Source organism: Heptranchias perlo, chromosome 20 (assembly GCF_035084215.1).
Source record: "Heptranchias perlo isolate sHepPer1 chromosome 20, sHepPer1.hap1, whole genome shotgun sequence".
NCBI classification, from domain to species: domain Eukaryota; kingdom Metazoa; phylum Chordata; class Chondrichthyes; order Hexanchiformes; family Hexanchidae; genus Heptranchias; species Heptranchias perlo.
The window spans coordinates 29,128,453-29,151,696 of NC_090344.1; the positions used below are offsets into that span (position 1 = coordinate 29,128,453).

Below are 23,244 nucleotides of genomic sequence, written 5' to 3' on the forward strand. Positions count from 1 at the left end.
TCGCCTTCATTCAAGGAAACCTCCTGCTGAATACCACCTACCGCCCTCCCTCAGCTGATGAATCAGTCCTCCTCTATGTTGAACACCACTTGGAGGAAGCACTGAGGGTAGCAAGGGCACAGAATGTACTCTGGGTGGGGGACTTCAATGTCCATCACCAAGAGTGTCTCGGTAGCACCACTACTGACCGAGCTGGACGAGTCCTAAAGGACATAGCTGCCAGACTGGACCTGCGGCAGGTGGTGAGCGAACCAACACGAGGGAAAAACTTACTTGACCTCGTCCTCACCAATCTACCTGTCGCAAATGCAGCTGTCCATGACAGTATTGGTTGGAGAAACCATCGCACAGTCCTCGTGGAGATGAAGTCCCTTCTTCGCACTGAGGACACCATCCAACGTGTTGTGTGGCACTACCACCGTGCTAAATGGGATAGATTCAGAACAGATCCAGCAGCTCAAAACTGGGCATCAATGAGGCGCTGTGGGCCATCAGCAGCAGCAGAATTGTATTCCAGCACAATCTGTAACCTCATGGCCAGGCATATTCCTCACTCTTCCATTACCAACAATCCAGGTGATCAACCCTGATTCAATGAGGAGTGTGGAAGAGCATGCCAGGAGCAGCACCAGTCGTACCTAAAAACGAGGTGCCAACCTGGTGAAGCTACAATTCTGGACTATATGCATGCTAAACAGCGGAAGCAACATGCTATGGACAGAGCTAAGCGATTCCAGAACCAAAGGATCAGATCAAAGCTCTGCAGTGATGCCACATCCAGTCGTGAATGGTGGTGGACAATTGAGCAACTAAGTGTGGGGAGGATGCTCTGTAAACATCCCCATCCTCAATGATTGCAGAGACCAGCATGTGAGTGCAAAAGACACGGTTGAAGTGTTTGCAACCATCGACAGCCAGAATTGCGGAGTCGCCCCACCTTCACAGAAGCCTATCTTCAACCAATTAGATTCACTCCACGTGATATCAGGAAACGGCTGAGTGCACTGGATGCAGAAAAGGCTATGGGCCCCGACAACATCCCGGCTGCAGTGCTGAAGACTTGTGCTCCAGAACTAGCCGCGCATCTATCCAAACTGTTACAGTACCGCTGCATCACTGGAATCTACCCGACAATGTGGAAAATTAACTAGTTTATCCTGTGCACAAAAAGCAGAACAAATCCAATCTGGCCAATTGCCGCTCCATTAGTCCACTCTCAATCATCAGCAAAGTGATGGAAAGTGTCATCGACAGTGCTTTCAAGCATCACTTACTCACCAATTACCTGCTCACCGATGCTCAGTTTGTGTTCCGCCAGGGCTACTCTGCTCCAGACCTCATTACAGCCTTGATCCAAACATAGACAGACAAAATAGTTGAATTCCAGAGGTGAGGTGAGAGTGTCTGCCCTTGACATCAAGGCAGCATTTGACCAAGTGTGGCACAAAGGAGCCCTTGTAAAATTGAAGTTAATGGGAATTAGGGAGAAAACTCTCCAGTGGCTGGAGGCATACCTAACACAAAGGAATATGGTAGTGGTTGTTGGGGGTCAATCATCTCAGCCCTAGGACATTGCTTCAGGAGTTCCTCAGGCCAGTGTCCTCGGCCCAACCATCTTCAGCTGCTTCATCAATGACCTTCCCTCCATCATAAGGTCAGAAATGGGGATGTTCGCTGATGATTGCACAGTGTCCAGTTCCATTCGCAACCTCTCAGATAATGAAGCAATTCATGCCCGCATGCAGCAAGACCTGGACAACATCCAGGCTTGGGCAGATAAGTTGCAAGTAACATTCACGCCAGACAAGTGCCAGGCAATGACCATCTCCAACAAGAGAGAGTCTAACCATCTCCCCTTGATATTAACGGCATTACTATCGCCGAACCCCCACCATCAACATCCTGGGGGTCACCATTGACCAGAAACTGAACTGGATCAGCCAGATAAATACTGTGGCTACAAGAGCAGGTCAGAAGATGGGTATTCTGCGGCGAGTAACTCACCTCCTGACTCCCCAAAGCCTTTCCACCATCTACAAGGAACAAGTCAGGAGTGTGATGGAATACTCTCCACTTGCCAGGATGAGTGCAGCTCCAATAACGCTCAAGAGGCTCGACACCATCCAGGAGAAAGCAGTCCGCTTGATTGGCACCCAATCCGCCACCCTAAATATTCACTCCCTTCACCAGCAGTGCCCCGTAGCCCCACTGTGTACCATCTACAGGATGCACTGTAGCAACTCGCCAAGGCTTCTTCGACAGCACCTCCCAAACCCGCGACCTCTACCACCAAGAAGGACAAGGGCAGCAGGCACATGGGAACAACACCACCTGCACGTTCCCCTCCAAGTCACACACCATTCCGACTTGGAAATATATCACCATTCCTTCATCGTCGCTGGGTCAAAATCCTGGAACTCCCTTCCTAACAGCACTGTGGGAGAACCGTCACCGCACGGAATGCAGCGGTTCAAGAAGGCAGCTCACCACGACCTTCTCAAGGGCAATTAGGGATGGGCAATAAATGCCGGCCTTGCCAGCAACGCCCACATCCCGTGAATGAATAAAAAAAAACGACAGTGATCATTTACTCCTTCCACCCAGTCAGCCCCATGTTTAATAGGGCTCGATGGGACAGAGACAGAAGTTTCAAAGATGAAAGCTTTTTGCGTACCAACAGATACCAACAATATTGTCCCCACCATGAGCAAAAATAGACCACAGACAAGAGAGTTCGACCACGGTCCTTTTTCTCTCCATGTCCTTGGATCGTGGCTGGATTAACTATCGGAGATTCTTTATCATCGGTCATCTGTCGGAGAAACAAAGTTTTCATCGCTCACTCCAACATTTTCTCCTTCTCCTGAATGTTGCTCAGATTTAAGCCGAGTCAAGCACACACCAGAAACCAAAAAAAGACACGGCTGCTTGTGGAAGGCGTCAATTTCTTATCAGGAAGAAGACGGACCCAGACATCACTGACCAGTGTCACACAGCTTCTCACAGGTTTCAATTACACTTTTCTTTTAAAACTTTGCCAAATGAAAAAGAAAAAATATTTCCACTTTTTCAGTCTTTGTGCCTGCAAAAGATGCACAAGGGTCCTAATACAACTAAATCCGGATTTCTTTTAAAATGGTCTACTCTGTGAAACAATGCTGCAGCGCAATCTACAAGATTTCACCAGTTTGTTATCACAGAGACAGCAGTTGATCCTTTAATCGGCTCGTTGGTCTAGGGTTATGTTTCTCGCTTTGGGCGTTTTTCGAATGGGATATGCGAGAGGTCCCGGGTTCAAATCGCGGACGAGCCCTGTTATCTCATTGCTTTTTTACAAATACATAAAGGGCAAAAGGGTAACTAGGGAGAGAGTAGGGCCTCTTAAGGATCAACAAGGTCATCTAAGTGCGGAACCACAAGAGATGGGTGAGATCCTGAATGAATATTTCACATCGGTATTTACGGTTGAGAAAGGCATGGATGTTAGGGAACTTGGGGAAATAAATAGTGATGTCTTGAGGAGTGTACATATTACAGAGAGGGAGGTGCTGGAAGTCTTAACGCGCATCAAGGTAGATAAATCTCCGGGACCTGATGAAATGTATCCCAGGACGTTATGGGAGGTTAGGGAGGAAATTGCGGGTCCCCTAGCAGAGATATTTGAATCATCCACCGCGACAGGTGAGGTGCCTGAAGATTGGAGGGTAGCAAATGTTGTGCCTTTGTTTAAGAATGGCGGCAGGGAAAAGCCTGGGAACTACAGACCAGTGAGCCTGACATCTGTAGTGGGTAAGTTGTTAGAGGGTATTCTGAGGGACAGGATCTACAGGCATTTGGAGAGGCAGGGACTAATTAGGAACAGTCAGCATGGTTTTGTGAGAGGAAAATCATGTCTCACGAATTTGATTGAGTTTTTTGAAGGGGTAACCAAGAAGATAGATGAGGGCTGTGCAGTAGACGTGGTCTACATGGACTTCAGCAAAGCATTTGACAAGGTACCGCATGGTAGGTTGTTACATAAGGTTAAATCTCATGGGATCCAAGGTGAGGTAGCCAATTGGATACAAAATTGGCTTGACGACAGAAGACAGAGGGTGGTTGTCGAGGGTTGTTTTTCAAACTGGATGCCTGTGTCCAGCGGTGTGCCTCAGGGATCGGTGCTGGGTCCGCTGTTATTTGTTATTTATATTAATGATTTGGATGAGAATTTAGGAGGCATGGTTAGTAAGTTTGCAGACGACACCAAGATTGGTGGCATTGTGGACAGTGAAGAAGGTTATCTAGGATTGCAACGGGATCTTGATAAATTGGGCCAGTGGGCCGATGAATGGCAGATGGAGTTTAATTTAGATAAATGTGAGGTGATGCATTTTGGTAGATCGAATCGGGCCAGGACCTACTACGTTAATGGTAGGGCGTTGGGGAGAGTTATAGAACAAAGAGATCTAGGAGTACAGATTCATAGCTCCTTGAAAGTGGAGTCACAGGTGGATAGGGTGGTGAAGAAGGCATTCAGCATGCTTGGTTTCATTGGTCAGAACATTGAATGCAGGAGTTGGGATGTCTTGTTGAAGTTGTACAGGGCATTGGTGAGGCCACACTTGGAGTACTGTGTACAGTTCTGGTCACCCTATTATAGAAAGGATATTATTAAACTAGAAAGAGTGCAGAAAAGATTTACTAGGATGCTACCGGGACTTGATGGTTTGACTTACAGGGAGAGGTTAGACAGACTGGGACTTTATTCCCTGGAGAGTAGGAGGTTAAGGGGTGATCTTATAGAAGTCTATAAAATAATGAGGGGCATAGATAAGGTCGATAGTCAAAATCTTTTCCCAAAGGTAGGGGAGTCTATAACGAGGGGGCACAGATTTAAGGTGAGAGGGGAGAGATACAAAAGGATCCAGAGGGGCAATTTTTTCACTCAAAGGGTGGTGAGTGTCTGGAACGAGCTGCCAGAGGCAGTAGTAGAGGCGGGTACAATTTTGTCTTTTAAAAAGCATTTGGACAGTTACATGGGGAAGATGGGTATCGAGGGATATGGGCCAAGTGCAGGCAATTGGGACTAGCTTAGTGGTATAAACTGGGCGACATGGACATGTTGGGCCGAAGGGCCTGTTTCCATGTTGTAACTTCTATGATTCTATGATTCTATGATTCTATGATTTAATCATGAGGGAAAAATGTAGCGACAGCCAATAACATCGAAACATTGACACCGGCTTTTATAAAAAGACAGCATCACACCGACTTCCTACAGAGACAGGACACTGAAAACAAAAGAACTTCTGCCATAGGCTAAAGAATCTTAATGCTGTTTTTTTCCCCTCATTTCCCCTTCTGTATTCCAAACGTTTTAATTTGCGTTACATGCTTCCATGAGACGCCCAATTACCCCATGTTGACAGGATATAAAGAGGGACCCAGTCTGTCAACGACTGTAAACCGACCTTTCCATTTTGTGGAACCAAAATGTACCAAAGGCCTTGTCATTCAGGACCATAACCTTCTGTCCAAGCTCCATTTCAGAAATATCTGACCTATCATCACACCGTACAATCCGACGGACAAGGTTAGTTTCGTCAGTAGCTCCCACACTCACTTGTACAGCGAGGAGATGCTCTTTAAAGCGTTGCATCCACTTCTGATACAAGACCTGTGTCTGATCATCAGGGGCAAATGGAGGAAGAAGATTCTTCCAGAATTGCATTGGACGGCCCGTGCTTCGTGCAAACCCTGTAGATTTGCACATCCTAGCACGGATCCGCATCAAGACAAGGGGAAGTACCAAGTCCCAATTGGAACAGGTCCGATTCAGAGATTTGATCAATTCCTTTTTGATGGGGCCATTCATACCTTCCACTTGTTCTGCTGCTTGGGGTGATAAGTAATATGGAACTTCTGATCAATCTCGAGTATTTCCAGGATACCTTTTACCACAGCCCCGAAAAATGAGGATCCATTATCAGAATCCACTATCCGAGGAATTCCCCACTGAGTAAAGACATCATAAACAAGTTTAGTAGCGGTAATTTCAGCCATCTGATTGCGGGTGGGAAGAGCCTTAAGAATGGATCTCCCCCAACCAGGAGATATTGGTGACCGGGTGAGGTAGTCGGTCAGGGCCCTGTCTAATCAATCTGTATCCGATCCCATGGACCCGAGGGTGGTTGTCACATCCGAGCCGCCCGTTTGTGTTTCCTTACAGGGTCAGATCGAGCACCAATCACACATCCCGCCACAAGATCTTTAATATCCCGTCTCATACCCGGCCACCATCCAATTTATCCTAATTTTTCCTCCATATCTTCCCATTTAGGGTGTCCGCCTGTGTTAGAGTCACGGATCCACTGCATTTCTGAATCGAATTGGGAACCTCTTGAAGTAAATCGCTCTCCTCCTCACAGTTTATTATCCTCACTGTTCACTGCACTTTCAAGATTTGTGTCATCTGCAAGTTTGGAAATTGTGCCCTGTATACCCAGGTCCAAGTCATTAATATATATCAAGAAAAGCAGTGGTCCCAGCACCGACCCCTGGGGAACACCACTGCCCACCTCCCTCCATTCCGAAAATCAGTCATTCACCACTACTCTCTGCTTCATGTTATTCAGCCAATTCTGTATCAATGCTGCTACTGCCCCTTTTATTCCATGGGCTTGAATCTTGATGACAAGCCTATCATGCGGCACTTTATCAAACGCCTTTTGAAAGTCTATACACACCACATCAACCGAATTGTCCTCATCGAATCCTCTCTGTTACCTTATCAAAAAACTGTATCAAGTTAGTTAAACACGATTTGCCTTTAACAAATCCGTGCTGGCTTTCCCTAATCCTTGTCCAAGTGACTGCCAATTGTGCCCCGGATTATCGTTGCGAGAACTTTCCCCACTACCGAGGTTAAATTGACTGGTCTGTAGTTGCTGGGTTTTATATTTCACCCTTTCTTGAACAAGGGTGTAACATTTGCAATTCTCCAGTCCTCTGGCATCACCCCCATACCGAGGGATGTTTGGAAGATTATGGCCAGTACCTCTGCAATTTCCACCGTTACTTCCCTCAGCAACCGAGGATGCATCCCATCCGGACCAGGTGACGTTTCTACTTTAAGTTCAGCCAGCCTTTCAAGTACCTCCTCTTTATGAATTTTTAGCCAATCCAGTATCTCAACGACATCTTCCTTCACTGACATTCTGGCAGCATCTTCTTCCTTGATGAAGACAGATGCAAAGTGTTTATTTAGTACCTCCGCCATGCTCACTGCCTCCCACTGCTACTCCCTCGTTATAACAGGGGCTGGTGGTGCAAAGGATAACGCATCTGATTACGGATCCGACCACTATAGGTTCAACTCTGACTTGGCTCGCATTTCTTTTGCAAACTGTGCATTATTTTATGGCTTTCAATACCTTGCAAGCTGTCCAACTTGGTGGTGCTGCCTGGCTCCATAAGTGCCTTCTCAGTGCCAGCAAGCAGTGCATCATTGTCATAATCTGAGGGTCCTGAATTCAATCTTCAGAGAAGGCATCAGGGATTACGAAGCTTTTTTTCCATCTCTCACCTCATCTTTCCATCTTTGCTGCAGAGCAAAATCAAGAGCTTTTGCTTACTGCAGCCCATCAAAAGATTTTCTGCCCCTTGACCTCTCTGTACCCAAACAAACAGTGAAGTTTAGGAAGTTCATGGGCTATGGAATCGCTGACAACACTCTTGTTTCTGTATAATTGCACCAAGACAAACGGTGAGTGGAGAATATAATCAACGATCCCACTACTTCTCACATGCCAAGTGAGCGATCTACCAGTTGAGCTAATTCCTCGTTTGCTGTTTGTAAATCGCCCTTCACAGTTCCCGCCTCGCACTCGCCTCCAAGCTGCTCCACGACCAGCAGAGAAATCTTGCCTTGGGTTGCCGCTCCTTGAATATATGAAATACTTTGCTCCAATCGGCGGTGTCGAGCATCAGCAAGTGAGGAACAGCAGAACGGGAAGCCACAGTAATCCTGAATGATGCTGAGAAGATCCCGAGCCTGCGGAAGGAAGACGAGGTCACCGGAAAGCAACAGCCGCCCGAGCTTGAGGGAGCAGCGTGAGCCCTGACTGACTGACTGATCGAAGATCTTTTTGCCTGAAATTGAGGGCGATTTGAAGTGTTGCTACTCAAAGGCACTCCCTGCTGGTGAGCAGAGGGAAATGCTCGAGTGAAACAGCCTTGCTCGGGCAGACACAGAAAGCTTTAAGGTTTTGAGAAAGGAAAAGTGGTGTCCTGTGACTCAGTGGCAACATGTTAATCTGTGAGCTGCCTGTAAAGTTCAGAGAGCGACCATGAGGTAATTGCTGCTTATTCCAAAAGCACACTCACTCCTTCGAGCCGGAATTGAACCAGCGACCTAAGGATGACTTTACTTTGGTTAATTCACTACAGTCCTCCGCGCTACCAGCTGAGCTATCGAAGGGAAGCGATAGAAAGGACTGTCTTTGGTGATTGTTCACCGTGCGCCTGTTGACATGTTCAGACTCGTGGAGTCCAGTGCTGATCGAAGACTTATTTTGCCTGAAAGCGAGAGCTGAGTGTTTTGAAGTATTGCTGCTCAAAAGCACTCTCTGCTGGTGAGCAGAGGCAAAACAGCCTTGTTTGGGCAGACACAGAAAGTTTTAAGGCTTGAGAAAAGAAAATAGGCGTCCTGTGCCTTCATGGTAACATGTTAGTCTGTAAGTTGTGTGTAAAGTTAAGAGAGTGACCTTGAACTAATTGCTGCTTATTGCAAAAGCACACGTACTCCTTCGAGCAGGAATTGAACAAATGACGTAAGAATGACTTTGTCTTATTTTCCACGACAGTCTTGTCGCGCTACCAGCTGAGGTATCGAAGGGAAGCGGCAAAAATGTTTCACTTTGGTGATTGTTCACCGTACACCTTTGACACACCCGGACTTGTGGATTCCAGTGCTCATGACTGAGGCTGACTCGGGACCTGCTCATACCGCAGTGCTGTGGGAGTGTGAGCTGCTCCGTGTTCTCCACAGCCTGGGCCAGTGACACAATGAATAATGTGACTGATTATTGATCTGGAGATTGTGGGTTCAAGTTTAGGGAGGGTGTAAAGTGGAAGGCCGGGCCTGGAGAGCATTGGAATAGTCGAGTCTAGAGATAAACAAAGGCACGGATGAGGGTTTCAGCAGCAGAACTTCATTCTGGCAGTTGGGATTTGTTTCTGATGATGTTAATAACCGCTGTAACTGGGCTGAAATTCAATATTCTGGATAAATGTCAAATAAATCAATTTTGTTTCAAACGGAAAGGTTCAATTACTTGCTGTATTCAAGATAAGAGACTAATTGATGTCCTAATTACCGATTATTATGTCTTTTCTCCTTTCTCACTGTAAATTATTTCAGTTCTCATACCTTCAATTACTCTCATGGCCAAGTCCCAGTTCCCCGGTCCTTCCTGAGTGCCTCTCCCAGCCTTGGGATCCAGGGAAGGTATCAGTAATGTACCCGGGATCACTAAACACAAAACCCAGTCTGTGAATCACTTTCAGCTACTGGACTTATCGTGTGTCCCACAGCATCTCTCTCACCTTCGATGTGTGAATAGAGCATCAGGCCTGGAAATCTCGTCTTAAATTTAAATCCACTCAGCAAATGTATTTAACAAAATACAAACAATAAACACATCACGGCTCAATAATCCAGCACTAAATTCAAAGTAGTAAGTCTGTTATCACACTCCTTGAGTGGACAGAATAAAGAAAAATCCCAACTCGAAGATCCCCTCGAATCCTTTGCAAATACCTCACAAATCTTGACAATAATCAACAAGTCTAATTGAATGTTGATCTTTATCTTGAGTGGGGTTGGAATACAGAAGTTATGCTTCAGTTGTAAAGAACCTTGGTCAGACCCCACCTGGAGAACTGGGCACCGAACCGAGAGAGAGATCAATCGGCCTTGGGAAAGATACAGTGCAGATTCACCAGAATGATGCCGGGGTTAAAAGGATTAAATTATGAGGACTGGTTGCATGAGCTTGGTTTTTATTCCAATGAGTTTAAAACATTGAGATGTGATCTCATCGAGATGTTTAAAATAATAAAGGAATTTAATAAGGTAGATACAGAGAAATGATTTCTTCTGGAGGGGGAATCCAGAACAAGAGGGCACAAGAAATAGGAGCAGGAGTGGGCCATACGGCCCCTCAAGCCTGCTCTGCCATTCAGTAAGTACATGGCTGATCTTCTATCTTAACTCCACTTTCCTGCCTGATTCCTTGATTCCCTTGGTGTACAAAAATCTCTTGATCTCATTCTTGAATATACTCAATGACTGAGCATCCACAGCCCTCTGGTGTTGAGAATTCTAAGGATTCACAACCCTCTGATTAAAGAAATTTTTCCTCATCTCAGTCCTAAATGGCCGATCACTTATCCTGAGACTATGCCCCCTCATTCTAGACTTTCCAGCCAGGGGAAACAGCCTCTCAGCATCGACCCTGTCAAGCCCTCTAAGAATGTTAGATGTTTCAATGAGATCATCTCGCATTCTTCTAAACTCCAGAGAATATAGGGCCATTCTACTTAATGTCTCCGCATACAACAACCCTCTCATCCCAGGAATCAATCTAGTGAACCTTTGTTGTACCCCCTCTGAGGCAAGTATATCCTTGCTCGGGTAAGGAGACCAAAACTGTACACAGTACTCCAGGTGTGGTCTCACCAAAGCCCTATATAATTGCAGCAAGACTTCCTTACTCTTATTCTCCAACCCACTTAAAATAAAGGCCAACATATTATTTGCTTTCCTAATTGTTTGCTGTACCTGCATGTTAACTTTCTGTGCTCTGTGTACAAGGACACACAAATCCCTCTGAACACCAACATTTCTTAGACTCTCACCTTTTAAAAAATATTCTGCTTTTCTATTCTTCCTACCAAAGTGAATAATTTCCACATTTCCCCACATTGTACTCCATCTGCCACCTTCTTGATAATCTTAAAATTAGAGCGAGGTCATTTAAGAGCAAAATAAGGTGGCAATTTTTCACACAAACGATAGTGGAAATTACAAACTCACTTCCCTGAGAGGCTGTGGATGCTGGGGCTCGATTGAAATTTTCAATATTGAGATTGATAGATTTGTGTTGTGTGAGGGTTGCAAGGGATATGGAGCAAAGTCAAGTAAATGGAGTTGTGATACAGATTAGTCCTGATCCAATTGAATGGCGGAGTAGGCTTCAGGGGCTGAATGGCTAATTCCAGTTCATGAACCCAGTCATTGACACCAATCACCTCCAGTCTGATAAAAAAAACACCACAGGCACTGACACAAATCTCCTCCGAACTGATTAAAACCAACTCCACAGTCACTGATACCAACATCCTCCTGTCTGATATAATCCAACCCCACAGTCACTGACACCCATCTCACTGAATGGTGGAACAGGCTCGAGGGGCTGAATGGCCTACTCCTGTTCCTTATGTTCCGATGCCACACTGAAGTTGCTAACATTCCTCTTCACAGTTCTCAATGCTCCCTATGTTGATGTTGTCAGGAAATGTTGATCTTCTGCCCTTGTTCCCAAGCCCAGGTCATTTCTCTGCATTGAGAAGAGCAATGGTCCCAACACTGCCCCTGGGGGAAACCACTGTTTACATCCCCACAGTCTGAAAAACATCCATTAACCACCACTCTGCCCTTTCTCCAACTTCCCATCCACACTGACCCACTCCCTTTAATACCGTGAGCTTTAATCTGATCAACAAGCCTCCTGTCCGGCATCTTCTCAAACACTTTTTAACAATCCATCTTCACAACCTCCATTGCATTTTATCCCCACACTGTGTTATTCCCTCCAATAATCCCTGCTGTCTGTCCTGAATTAATCCATTTCATTCCCAATGTTGAAATCTTTGCTCCACCCACTCGGTTCCATCGGTTTTTCGCCACAACACAAAGGGCCAGTTTTCCCCAAGAGTTTCACACCAATCAGCTTTCAAAATGAGGCAGAGTTTCAGCCAATGAGGGAGATCCGGGCTCAGCCCCGCCCACTCGGTGCCGCAAGTCCCGCCCCTCACACACTCCCATTGGTTGGAGGACCAACCGCCCGCTCGGTCCTCCAGTCCCTCTCCGCTCTTCCTATTGGTCCGGAGTTCCCGTCAATCACCCGGGCAGTGTGAGCTGAGCATGCGCGGCGGGCGGGGAGTGAGGCCGAGATCGTGTCCGCAACAGGTGAGAGATGGGCGGGGGGAGCGGGTTAATAAACCCCGGGGGAGGGGGCGGGGGCTTCACAAACCCCGAGTGCGGCCCCGGGCCCGAATATCAAACAGTGAACATTCTCCTCTCTCTCTCTACACTCCGGGGGCTCCGGTTTAGATCAGACCCGAAACTCAACACACGGCCCGCGGCCTCCGAGCATGCGCAGAGTCAGCGTCAAACCTCGTGACTCATCGAATCAGGGAGCGTCTGTAAATGAAGGAGAAATGGTGATCGGTCAGGGAGCGTCTGTAAATGAAGGAGAAATGGTGATCGGTCAGGGAGCGTCTGTAAATGAAGGAGAAATGGTGATCGGTCAGGGAGCGTCTGTAAATGAAGGAGAAATGGTGATCGGTCAGGGAGCGTCTGTAAATGAAGGAGAAATGGTGATCGGTCAGGGAGCGTCTGTAAATGAAGGAGAAATGGTGATCGGTCAGGGAGCGTCTGTAAATGAAGGAGAAATGGTGATCGGTCAGGGAGCGTCTGTAAATGAAGGAGAAATGGTGATCGGTCAGGGAGTGTCAGTAAATGATGGTAATCGTTCAGGGAGCGTCTTAAATAAAGAAGAAATGGTGATCGGTCGGGAAGCCTCTGTAACTGAATGAGAAATGGTGATCGGTCGGGGAGTGTCTGTGGATGAAGTAGAAATGGTGATCGGTCAGGGAGCGTCTCTCGATGAAGGAGAAATGGTGATCGGTCAGCGAGCATCTATAAAATGGAGATAGGTTAGGGCGCGTCTGTAAATGAAGGAGAAACGATGATTGGTTAGGAATCGTCTGTAAATGAAGGAGAAACATGGATTGGTCAGGGAGCATCTGGAAATGAAAGAGAAATGGTGAAGGTCAGGGAGCATCTGTGAATGAAGGAGAAATGGTGATCGGTAAGGAATTGCTTGTAAATGAAGGAGAAATGTTGAATGTCAGGGAGAGTCTGTAAATGAGGAAGAAAATGTGACGGTTCATAAGAACATAAGGAATAGGAGCAGGAGTAGGCCGTACGCCCCCTTGAGCCTGCTCTGCCATTCAATAAGATCAAGGCTGATCTTCGACCTCAACTCCACTTTACTGCCCGATCCCCATATCCCTTGATTCCCTTCGAGTCCAAAAATCTATCGATCTCAGCCTTGCATAAACTCAACGACTGAGCATTCACAGCCCTCTGAGGTAGAGAATTCCAAAGATTTACAACCCTCTGAGTGAAGAAATTCCTCCTCTTCTCAGTCCTAAATTGCCAACATCTTATCCTGAGACTATGCCCCGAGTTCTGCACTCTCCAGCCAGGGGAAACATCCTCTCAGTATCTACCCTCTCAAGCCCTCTCCGAATCTTATAAGTTTCAATGAAATCACGTTTCATTCTTCCAAACTCCAGAGAGAATGAATTAGCCCATTTTACTCAATCTCTCCTCATTGGACAACCCTCTCATCCCAGGAATCAATCTAGTGAACCTTCGCTGCACCGGCTCCAAGGCAAGTATATCCTTCCTTAGATAAGGAGAGCACAACAGTACACAGTACTCCAGGTGTGGTCTCACCAAAGCCGTGTACAATTGCAACAAGACTTCCTTATTCTTCTACTCCAACCCCCTTGCAATAAATTCCAACATTCCAGTTGCCTTGCGAATTGCTTGCTGTACCTGCATGTTATCTTTCGGTGTTTCTTGTACGAGGACACCCAAATCTCTCTGAACACCAACATTTAATAGTTTCTCACTGTTTAAACAATATTCTGTTTTTCTATTCTTCCTACCAAAGTGAATAACCTCACATTTCCCCACATTATACTCTATCTGCCACCTTCTTGCCCACTCACTTAACCTGTCTATATCCCTTTGCAGACTCTTTGTGCCCTCCTCACAGCTTACTTTCCCATCTAGCTTTATATCATCAGCAAACTTGGATACTTTACATTCGGTCCCATCATCTAAGTCATTGATATATATTGTAAATAGCTGAGGCTCAAGCACTGATCCTTGTGGCACCCCATTTGTTACACATCTCGGTCATCAATACATATCAAAAAGAGTCATGGTCCTAATACCAATCCCTGCGGAACACCACTGCATACTTCCTTCCAGTCTGTAAAACAACGGTTCACCACTGCTCTCTGCATTCTGTCTCTCCGCCAATTTTGTATCCATGCTGCCATGGGCTTCAATTTTACCAACAGGTCCATTCGGTGATACTTTACCAATCGCCTTTTAAATGTCCATGTACACAACATCGAGTCACTACCCTCATCACCCTCTCCGTTATTTCATTGAAGAACTCAATCAAATCAGTCAGACATGATTTTACTTTTACCAAATCTATATTAGCTCTCATTTATTAACTCACGTTCTTCCAAGTGAGAATTAATTTTGTCCCGGATTCTGGTCTCTAGAAGTTTCCCACCACCGACGTTAGGCTGACTGGCCTGTAATTGCCGGGTTTATCCCTCTCCCACATTTTTGAACAGGGGTGTAACACTTGCAATCCTCCATTCCTCAGACACCACTCCCATATCCAAGGAGGATTGGAAGATTGTGGTCAGAGCCTCCTCTATCTACACCCTTACTTCCCTCAATAATCTAGGAGGCATCCCATCTGGACCGAAAGACTTTTTTACTTTGAGCACTACCAATATTTTAAGTACCTCCTCTTTATCTATTTTTATCGTCTCCAGTATCACGACAACCTCCTCCTTAACTGCTACAATGGCAGAATCCTCTTCTCTGGTGAAGACGGATGTAAAGTACTCATTTAGTGCCTCAGCCATGCCCTCTGCCTCCACAAAAAGATATCTTTTTTTTCCCTAATCGACCCCACCCTTCCTTTCACTACCCATTTCCTGTTTGTATGTTTATAAAAGACTTTTGGATTCCCTTTTATGTTAACCGCCAATCTATTCTCATACTCTCTCTTTGCACCTCTTATTCCCTTTTTTAGATCTCCTCTGTACTTTCTTTATTCAGCCTGGTTCACCACGATATTATGAACCTTACATTCGTCATAAGCCTCCTTTTTCTGTTTCATTTTAATCTCTATCTCTTTAGTCATCCAGAGAGCTCTAGCTTTGGATGCCCTTCCTTTCTCCCCCGTGGGGATCTGTCTGCTCTGTACCCGAACCAACTCCTCCTTCAAGGCCTCCCATTGTTCAATTACTGTTTTGTTGCCAATTTTTGATTCCAATCCACCTGGACAAGATCCCTTTTTAACTCACTGGAATTAGCCCTCCTCCAGTTAAGCCTTTTCACATTTGTTTGTTCCTTGTCCTTTTCCGTAAATATTCTAAACCTAATGAGATTATGATCACTGCTGCCCCACTGAAACATGCTCCACCTGCCCCACTTCATTCTCCACACCGAGCCCACTGCTGTCCTCACATTCACTCTCTCACATTCACTCTCTCACATTCACTCTCTCACATTCACTCTCTCACATTCACTCTCTCACATTGACTCTCTCACATTCACTCTCTCACATTCACTCTCTCACATTCACCCTCTCACATTCACTCTCTCACATTCACTCTCTCACATTCACCCTCTCACATTCACTCTCTCACATTCACCCTCTCACATTCACTCTCTCACATTCACTCTCTCACATTCACTCTCTCACATTCACTCTCTCACATTCACCCTCTCACATTCATTCTCTCACATTCACTCTCTCACATTCACTCTCTCACATTCACTCTCTCACATTCACTCTCTCACATTCTCTCTCTCACATTCGCCCTCTCACATTCACTCTCTCACATTCACTCTCTCACATTCACTCTCTCACATTCATTCTCTCACATTCACTCTCTCACATTCACCCTCTCACATTCACTCTCCCACATTTACTCTCTCACATTCGCCCTCTCACATTCACCCTCTCACATTCACCCTCTCACATTCGCTCTCTCACATTCATTCTCTCACATTCACCCTCTCACATTCACTCTCTCACATTCACTCTCTCACATTCACCCTCTCACATTCACTCTCTCACATTCACTCTCTCACATTCACCCTCTCACATTCACTCTCTCACAATCACTCTCTCACATTCACTCTCTCACATTCACTCTCACATTCATTCTCTCACATTCACCCTCTCACATTCACTCTCTCACATTCACTCTCTCACATTCACTCTCTCACATTCACCCTCTCACATTCACCCTCTCACATTCACTCTCTCACATTCACTCTCTCACATTCACTCTCTCACAATCACTCTCTCACATTCACCCTCTCACATTCACCCTCTCACATTCACTCTCTCACATTCATTCTCTCACATTCACTCTCTCACATTCACTCTCTCACATTCACTCTCTCACATTCGCTCTCTCACATTCACCCTCTCACATTCACTCTCTCACATTCATTCTCTCACATTCACCCTCTCACATTCACTCTCTCACATTCACTCTCTCACATTCACCCTCTCACATTCACTCTCTCACATTCACTCTCTCACATTCACCCTCTCACATTCACTCTCTCACAATCACTCTCTCACATTCACTCTCTCACATTCACTCTCACATTCATTCTCTCACATTCACCCTCTCACATTCACTCTCTCACATTCACTCTCTCACATTCGCCCTCTCACATTCACTCTCTCACATTCACTCTCTCACATTCACCCTCTCACATTCACTCTCTCACATTCGCCCTCTCACATTCACTCTCTCACATTCGCCCTCTCACATTCGCCCTCTCACATTCACCCTCTCACATTCACTCTCACATTCACCCTCTCACATTCACCCTCTCACATTCACTCTCTCACATTCATTCTCTCACATTCACCCTCTCACATTCACTCTCTCACATTCACCCTCTCACATTCACTCTCTCACATTCACTCTCTCACATTCATTCTCACATTCGCCCTCTCATATTCACCCTCTCACATTCACCCTCTCACATTCACCCTCTCACATTCACCCTCTCACATTCACCCTCTCACATTCACCCTCTCACATTCACCCTCTCACATTCATTCTCTCACATTCGCCCTCTCACATTCGCTCTCTCACATTCACTCTCTCGCATTCATTCTCACATTCACTCTCTCGCATTCATTCTCACATTCACCCTCTCACATTCGCCCTCTCACATTCTCTCTCTCACAATCGCCCTCTCATATTCACTCTCTCACATTCACCCTCTCACATTCACTCTCTCACATTCGCCCTCTCATATTCACTCTCGCACATTCACCCTCTCACATTCATTCTCTCACATTCATTCTCTCACATTCGCTCTCTCACATTCACCCTCTCACATTCGCTCTCTCACATTCACTCTCTCACATTCACCCTTTCAATCATGGTTTAGGGTCACTGAAAGATGATGCCATGGGTTTGGATTTCAGCACAGGGAGGAGGGAGAGTGTGTGGGACGGGGATTTACAGCTTTGGGGGATAAAGAGACGAAAGAATGTTCCATAGCAACCAGAAGAGCCTGTTCTGAATTTCTATCCTGTATTTACCGTGATGACTTTTCTAAACTCATTTTACAGGGTATGAGAAGGGGAGGATTTGCAGACAGGAAACTCAAACCAAAGATCATGTCAAGATCTTACAGAGTCACTCGATTCATCAGGACCTGAATATCATCGGCCTTTGAATGTGGAAGGAGAAATGTTCGTCTGTTCTATCTCTGGGAGAAGATTTCAAACATCAGTGTGAGTGGAAAATCACCGAGACACACACACCCGAGTGAGAGTGTTCCAGTGCACTGACTGTGGAAAGAGCTTTAACCAGTTACACAGCCTGAAAAAACACCGCACCATTCACAGCGGGGAGAAACCGTACACGTGTTCTGTGTGTGGACGAGGCTTCAACTGATCGTCCAACCTGGAGAGACACAAGGACACCCGGACCACGGAGAAACCATGGAAATGTGGGGACTGTGGGAAGGGATTCAATTGCCCGTCAGAGGTGGAAGCTCATTGACGCAGTCACACTGGGGAGAGGCCGTTCACCTGCTCCGTGTGTGGGAAGGGATTCGCTCAGTCATACGACCTCCTGATACACCAGCGCACTCACACCAGGGAGAGACCGTTCACCTGCTCTGTGTGTGGGAAGGGATTCGCTCAGTCATCCACCCTGCTGACACACCAGCGAGTTCACTCTGATGAGAGATCTTTTAAATGTTCTGACTGTGGAAAGAGCTTTAAAAGCACATACATGCTGCTGAGCCACCAACGTACTCATCCTGGGGAGAGGCCGTTCACCTGCTCTGTGTGCGAGAAGGGATTCACTATTTCATCTGAACTGCTGACGCACCAGCGAGTTCACTCTGGGGAGACAGCTTTTAAATGTTCTGATTTTGAGAAGAGCTTTAAAAGCACAAACGAGCTGCTGGAACATCAACACACTCACACTGGGGAGAGGCCGTTCATCTGCTCCTTGTGTAAGAAGAGATTCATTTGGTCATCACACCTTCTGTCACAGGAGCGAGGTCACTCTGGGCAGAGGCCGTTCACCTGCTCCGTTTGTGGGAAGGGATTCACTCAGTCATCCCACCTGCTGGCACACCAGCAAATTCACACTGATAAGAGACCTTTTAATGTTCCGACTGTGGGAAGAGGTTTAAAAGCAAAATAAATCTGCTGACACACCAACGCACTCACTGGTAGAGGCCGTTCTCCTGCGCCATGTATAAGAAGAGATTTACTTGGTCATCCCGCCTTCTGTCACACCAGCGAGTTCACACTGGGGAGAGACCTTTAAATGTTTTGACTGTGAGAGGGCTTTAAAAGCACAAATGATCTGCTGAAACACCAACGCACTCACACTGGGGAGAGACTGTTCACCTGGTCCGAGTGAAGGAAGGGATTCACTAATTCATCCCACCTTCTGAGATGGGTTGCACCCAAGCAGAACCGGGACCAATATCCTCGCGGGGGCATTTGCTCGTTCTGTTGGGGAGGGTTTAAACTGGTATCGCAGAGGGATGGGAACCAAAGGGCAGGTACAGATAGGACAAATGCAGACCAGGAAACGGGAAGTAGAAATGCAGTTAGTTACATAGTTAGCGACTCAGAAAGGCAAAAGAAGCAAAGGTTAGTGTTCAGCACAGGAATTTGACGGGGTTAAAGGGTATATATTTCAATGGAAGGAGTATTACAAACAAAGCGGATGGGGTGATATAAATCGTGTACAAAATTATGAGGGGCGGAGATAGAGTAGACAGGAAATACCTGTTTCCCCGAGCGGAGAGTTCAAGAACTAGAGGACATAGATTTAAACTGATTGGCAGGAGGATTCGAGGGGACATGAGGAAAATCTTTTTTACCCAGAGGGTGCTGGGTGTATGGAATTCACTGCCCGAATTGGTGGTAGAGGCAAGGACCCTCAACTCATTTAAGAAGTACCTGGACCTGCACCTAAAGTGCTGTAAGCTGCAGGAATATGGACCGGGTGCAGGAATGTGGGATTAGAATGGGCACCTGGTTGTTCTTCAAGCCGACACGGACACGTTGGGCCGAATGGCCCCCTTCTGTGCTATATCTTTTCTATGGTTCTCTGGTTACCTTATATCCATTAATACCAGGTTTTGGCTGTTGTCAGAAATAGTCTCTTCGTAGTCATCAATTGTAGGATTTAAACCACTATTTTCAGGATTATAATCTAATCCAATCTAAGAACTGGTTCCTGATAACAACAAGACCACCACGGTACTGGTATTATGGTTGAAGGCAAAACAGATTTATTCAGCACATCACAATTAGTACAAAAAAGGTGATACTTAAAAAAAAAGAAAAAGTCACAGTCTGTTCCTTGAAACCTCGGAAGTATCCCTCCAAGTGACTGCGGCATGGTCTCTCTCTCTCTCTCTCTCTCGCTGTGATCTGTTGACTGAAGAGTTCTCTTCTTCCTTGCCAGAATCTTGTGCGCCTTACTCAGCTTTTGAGGTCTCTCCTTATCCCCTTTTTCAGTCTATGTGGAAGTTCACTATCACATCCACATCTCTCAGCCTCACCATTATTCATGTCTCTCAACCTTCAGAAGTTACATTCCAAGCATAACTCCTGGTACCATCCGTGCCTTGTTGTTACAGACTGAACAGAACCTTATCTTAGAGTTTACATTGCCAGCCTTCACAGAACCATTTGTATAAACAGACTTCTATTCACTAGCTTGTGGAGGCTCGAGATAGAGAGGCCTAAGCCTGTGTTACACCTTGATTTAATTAACCTTCAGTCCCAGTTATCTACGTCTTTTAGACATTATGCTATTCCAGCACATCCTCCCTTTGTGCCTCTGATTTACCCACAGTCTGTTAATTCCCACTTTAATGTTGTCAGCATCCTATTAGTTTTAACTGCAAACTTGACTATAATAACCATCATGCATCCTTCTAGGCCCACCAGCACTTTCTTATTGAATACACGTTACATGGTTCATACTATATTAATACACAGTACAGTTTACATTTATTGATTCATAGATTCATAGTACATTTCATTGTACTTCTACTATTGATTATAATTATACTAAATTATATCTGTTAATGGGTTAATCCTTACACATTGTTCTTGCTCTTCCTGACTCATAAACACCATTGTACAGGACCCTTCTGTTCTGTTCCTAGGAGCCCTGAACCATAAAAGGGAGCGGCTGGGAGACATTTCTTACACGCCTCAAGATTAACCCGCACGGCGACTTTGCTGTCAGGGAAGAGAGACGAGAAAGACCAAAGTGCCGTTTGCCCCTCTCAGTGTGGCACTGAAGGACTGTGTCCAGGCTGAAGTTCTGTTCCCACCGGACGATCCTCCCCCCAGATTGTCCTTTCTGAGATCCAGCAGGTGATGCTAAACACTCAGGTGGGAAAGACCAAAATCTACAACAAGGTGTTTGAAACGAAGCTGATTTATTTAACATGTATCCAGAAAATTAAACTCCAGCCCACTGATAGGGGTTATTAACATCAGCAGAAACAAACCCCAACTGTCAGAATGAACATGGTTCAGTCCTGGATGTGATTAACAGCAGAATCCAACCCCTGCAGTCATATGTGAACTCGCTGGTGTCTCAGCACGTGTGATGACTGAGTGAATCCCTTCCCAAACACGGAGCAGGTGAACAGTCTCTCCACAATGGGCGCGAGTTGATGTGTCAGCAGTTCATTTCTGCTTTTAAAGCTCTTCTCATAGTCAGTGAATTAAAAGGTCACTCAATAGTGTGAACAAGTTGATGTCTCAGAAGGTGGGATGAATTAGTGAATCCCTTCCCACACACAGAGCAGGTGAACAGTCTCTCCCCAGTGTCAGTGTGTTGGTGTTTCAGCAGATCATTGTGCTTTTAAAGCCCTTCTCATAGTCAGAACATTTAAAGGGCTCTCCCCAGTGTGAGTGTGTTGGTGTTTCAGCAGATCATTTGTGCTTTTAAAGCCCTTGTCACAGTCAGAACATTTAAAGGGCTCTCCCCGGTGTGAGTACGTTGGTGTGTCAGCAGATTCCTGTTGCTTTTAAACCTCATCTCACAGTCAGAACATTTAAAGGGCTCTCCCCAGTGTGAACTCGCTGGTGTCTCAGCAGGGTGTATGAACGATTAAATCTCTTCTTACACACAGAAGAAGAGAACGGCCTCTCCCCAGTGTGAACTCGTTGGTGTCTCAGTAGGTGGAATGACCGAGTAAATCTCTTCTTACACACAGAGCAGGAGAATGGCCTCTCCCCAGTGTGAGTGCGTTTGTGCGTCAGCAGATTAATTTTGCTTTTAAACCTCTTCTCACAGACGGAACATTTAAATGGTCTCTCATCTGAGTGAAGTTGCTGGTGTATCAGCAGGGTGGAGGACTGAGTGAATCTCTTCCCACACACAGAGCAGGAGAACGGCCTCTCCCCAGTGTGAACTCGCTGGTGTATCAGCAGGGTGGAGGACTGAGTGAATCTCTTCCCACACACAGAGCAGGAGAATGGCCTCTCCTCAGTGTGAACTCGCTGGTGTGCCATCAGGTGGGATGATCGAGTAAATCTTTTCTTATACAAGGAACAGGAGAACGGCCTCTCCCCAGTGTGAGCGCTTTGATGTCTCAGCAGATTAATTTCGCTTTTAAAGCTCCTCTCACAGTCAGAACATTTAAAAGGTCTCTCATCAGTGTGAACTCGCTGGTGTCTCAGCAGGTTGGATGACTGAGTGAATCTCTTCTTACACACGGAGCAGGTGAACGGCCTCTCCCCAGTGTGACTGTGTCGATGAGTTTCCAGCTCTGACGGGTAATTGAATCCCTTCCCACAGTCCCCACATTTCCACGGTTTCTCCGTGGTGCGGGTGTCCTTGTGTTTCTCCAGTTTGGACGATCAGACGAAGCCTCGTCCACACACAGAACACGTGTACGGTTTCTCCCCGCTGTGAATGGTGCGGTGATTTTTCAGGCTGTGTAACTGGCAAAAGCTCTTTCCACAGTCAGTGCACTGGAACACTTTCACTCGGTGCTTTTCCGCTGACACTGTTGTTTGAAATCTTCTCCCACAGACAGAACAGAGGCCGATGATATTCAGATCCTGATGAATCGAGTGACTGTCAGATTTGACGTGATCTTTGGTTTGAGTTTCCCTCTGCAAATCCTCCCCTTCTCATACCCTGTAAAAGGAGGTTATAAAAGTTATCACTGTAAATAGAGGATATAAATTCAGAACAGACAATTCTAGTTTCTATGGAACATTCTTTCCTCTCTTGTTCCTCTAAAGATGTAAATCCCCGTCCCACACACTGTCCCTCCTCCCTGTGCTGAAATCCAAACCCATCGCATCACCTTTCGGTGTCCCAAAACCATGAGCAAAAAGGTGAGAGAGCGTGAGAGAGTGAATGTGACAGTGGGTGAATGTGGGAATGTGAATGTGAGAGTGAGCGTGAGAGAGTGAATGTGAGAGAGTGAGTATGAGAGAGTGAATGTGAGTACAGCAGTGGGCTGGGTGTGGAGAATGAAGTGGGGCAGGTGGAGCATGTTTCAGTGGGGCAGCAGTGATCATAATCTCATTAGGGTTAGAA

At 46.1% G+C, this 23,244-nt stretch overlaps 2 protein-coding genes and 1 non-coding gene across 3 annotated transcripts; 1 reads left to right on the plus strand and 2 right to left on the minus strand.

Annotated features, from left to right (window-relative positions):
* Positions 1–8,364: 8,364 nt before the first annotated feature.
* trnay-gua (transfer RNA tyrosine (anticodon GUA)) lies at positions 8,365–8,458 on the minus strand. The gene is made up of 2 exons: positions 8,422–8,458; positions 8,365–8,400 (listed from the first exon to the last, which is right to left on the minus strand). It is a non-coding gene; the product is annotated as a tRNA-Tyr (tRNA).
* Positions 8,459–18,432: 9,974 nt separating this feature from the next.
* LOC137336006 (gastrula zinc finger protein XlCGF71.1-like) lies at positions 18,433–20,901 on the plus strand. Its single transcript, XM_068001510.1, has 2 exons — positions 18,433–18,738; positions 20,821–20,901. Exons 1-2 carry the CDS (start codon positions 18,433–18,435, stop codon positions 20,899–20,901), a joined length of 387 nt encoding a protein of 128 aa, XP_067857611.1.
* A 748-nt stretch (positions 20,902–21,649) lies between these two features.
* Positions 21,650–22,457, minus strand: LOC137335671 (zinc finger protein 79-like; the record flags this gene model as incomplete). The annotated part of the gene is made up of 2 exons (XM_068000958.1): positions 21,650–21,672; positions 21,755–22,457. Coding segments are annotated over 2 exons (726 nt in total), but the record flags the coding sequence as incomplete, so codon positions are not given.
* Between the last annotated feature and the right edge of the window lie 787 nt (positions 22,458–23,244).

Excerpts from the sequence above, each read along its gene's own strand:
- LOC137336006 (XM_068001510.1), top strand. The coding sequence starts at position 18,433 with ATGCTGCTGAGCCACCAACGTACTCATCCTGGGGAGAGGCCGTTCACC. Across the intron at positions 18,739-20,820 it reads AGAGGCCGTTCACCTGCTCC|GACCCTTCTGTTCTGTTCCT; the intron begins GTTTGTGGGAAG and ends ACCATTGTACAG.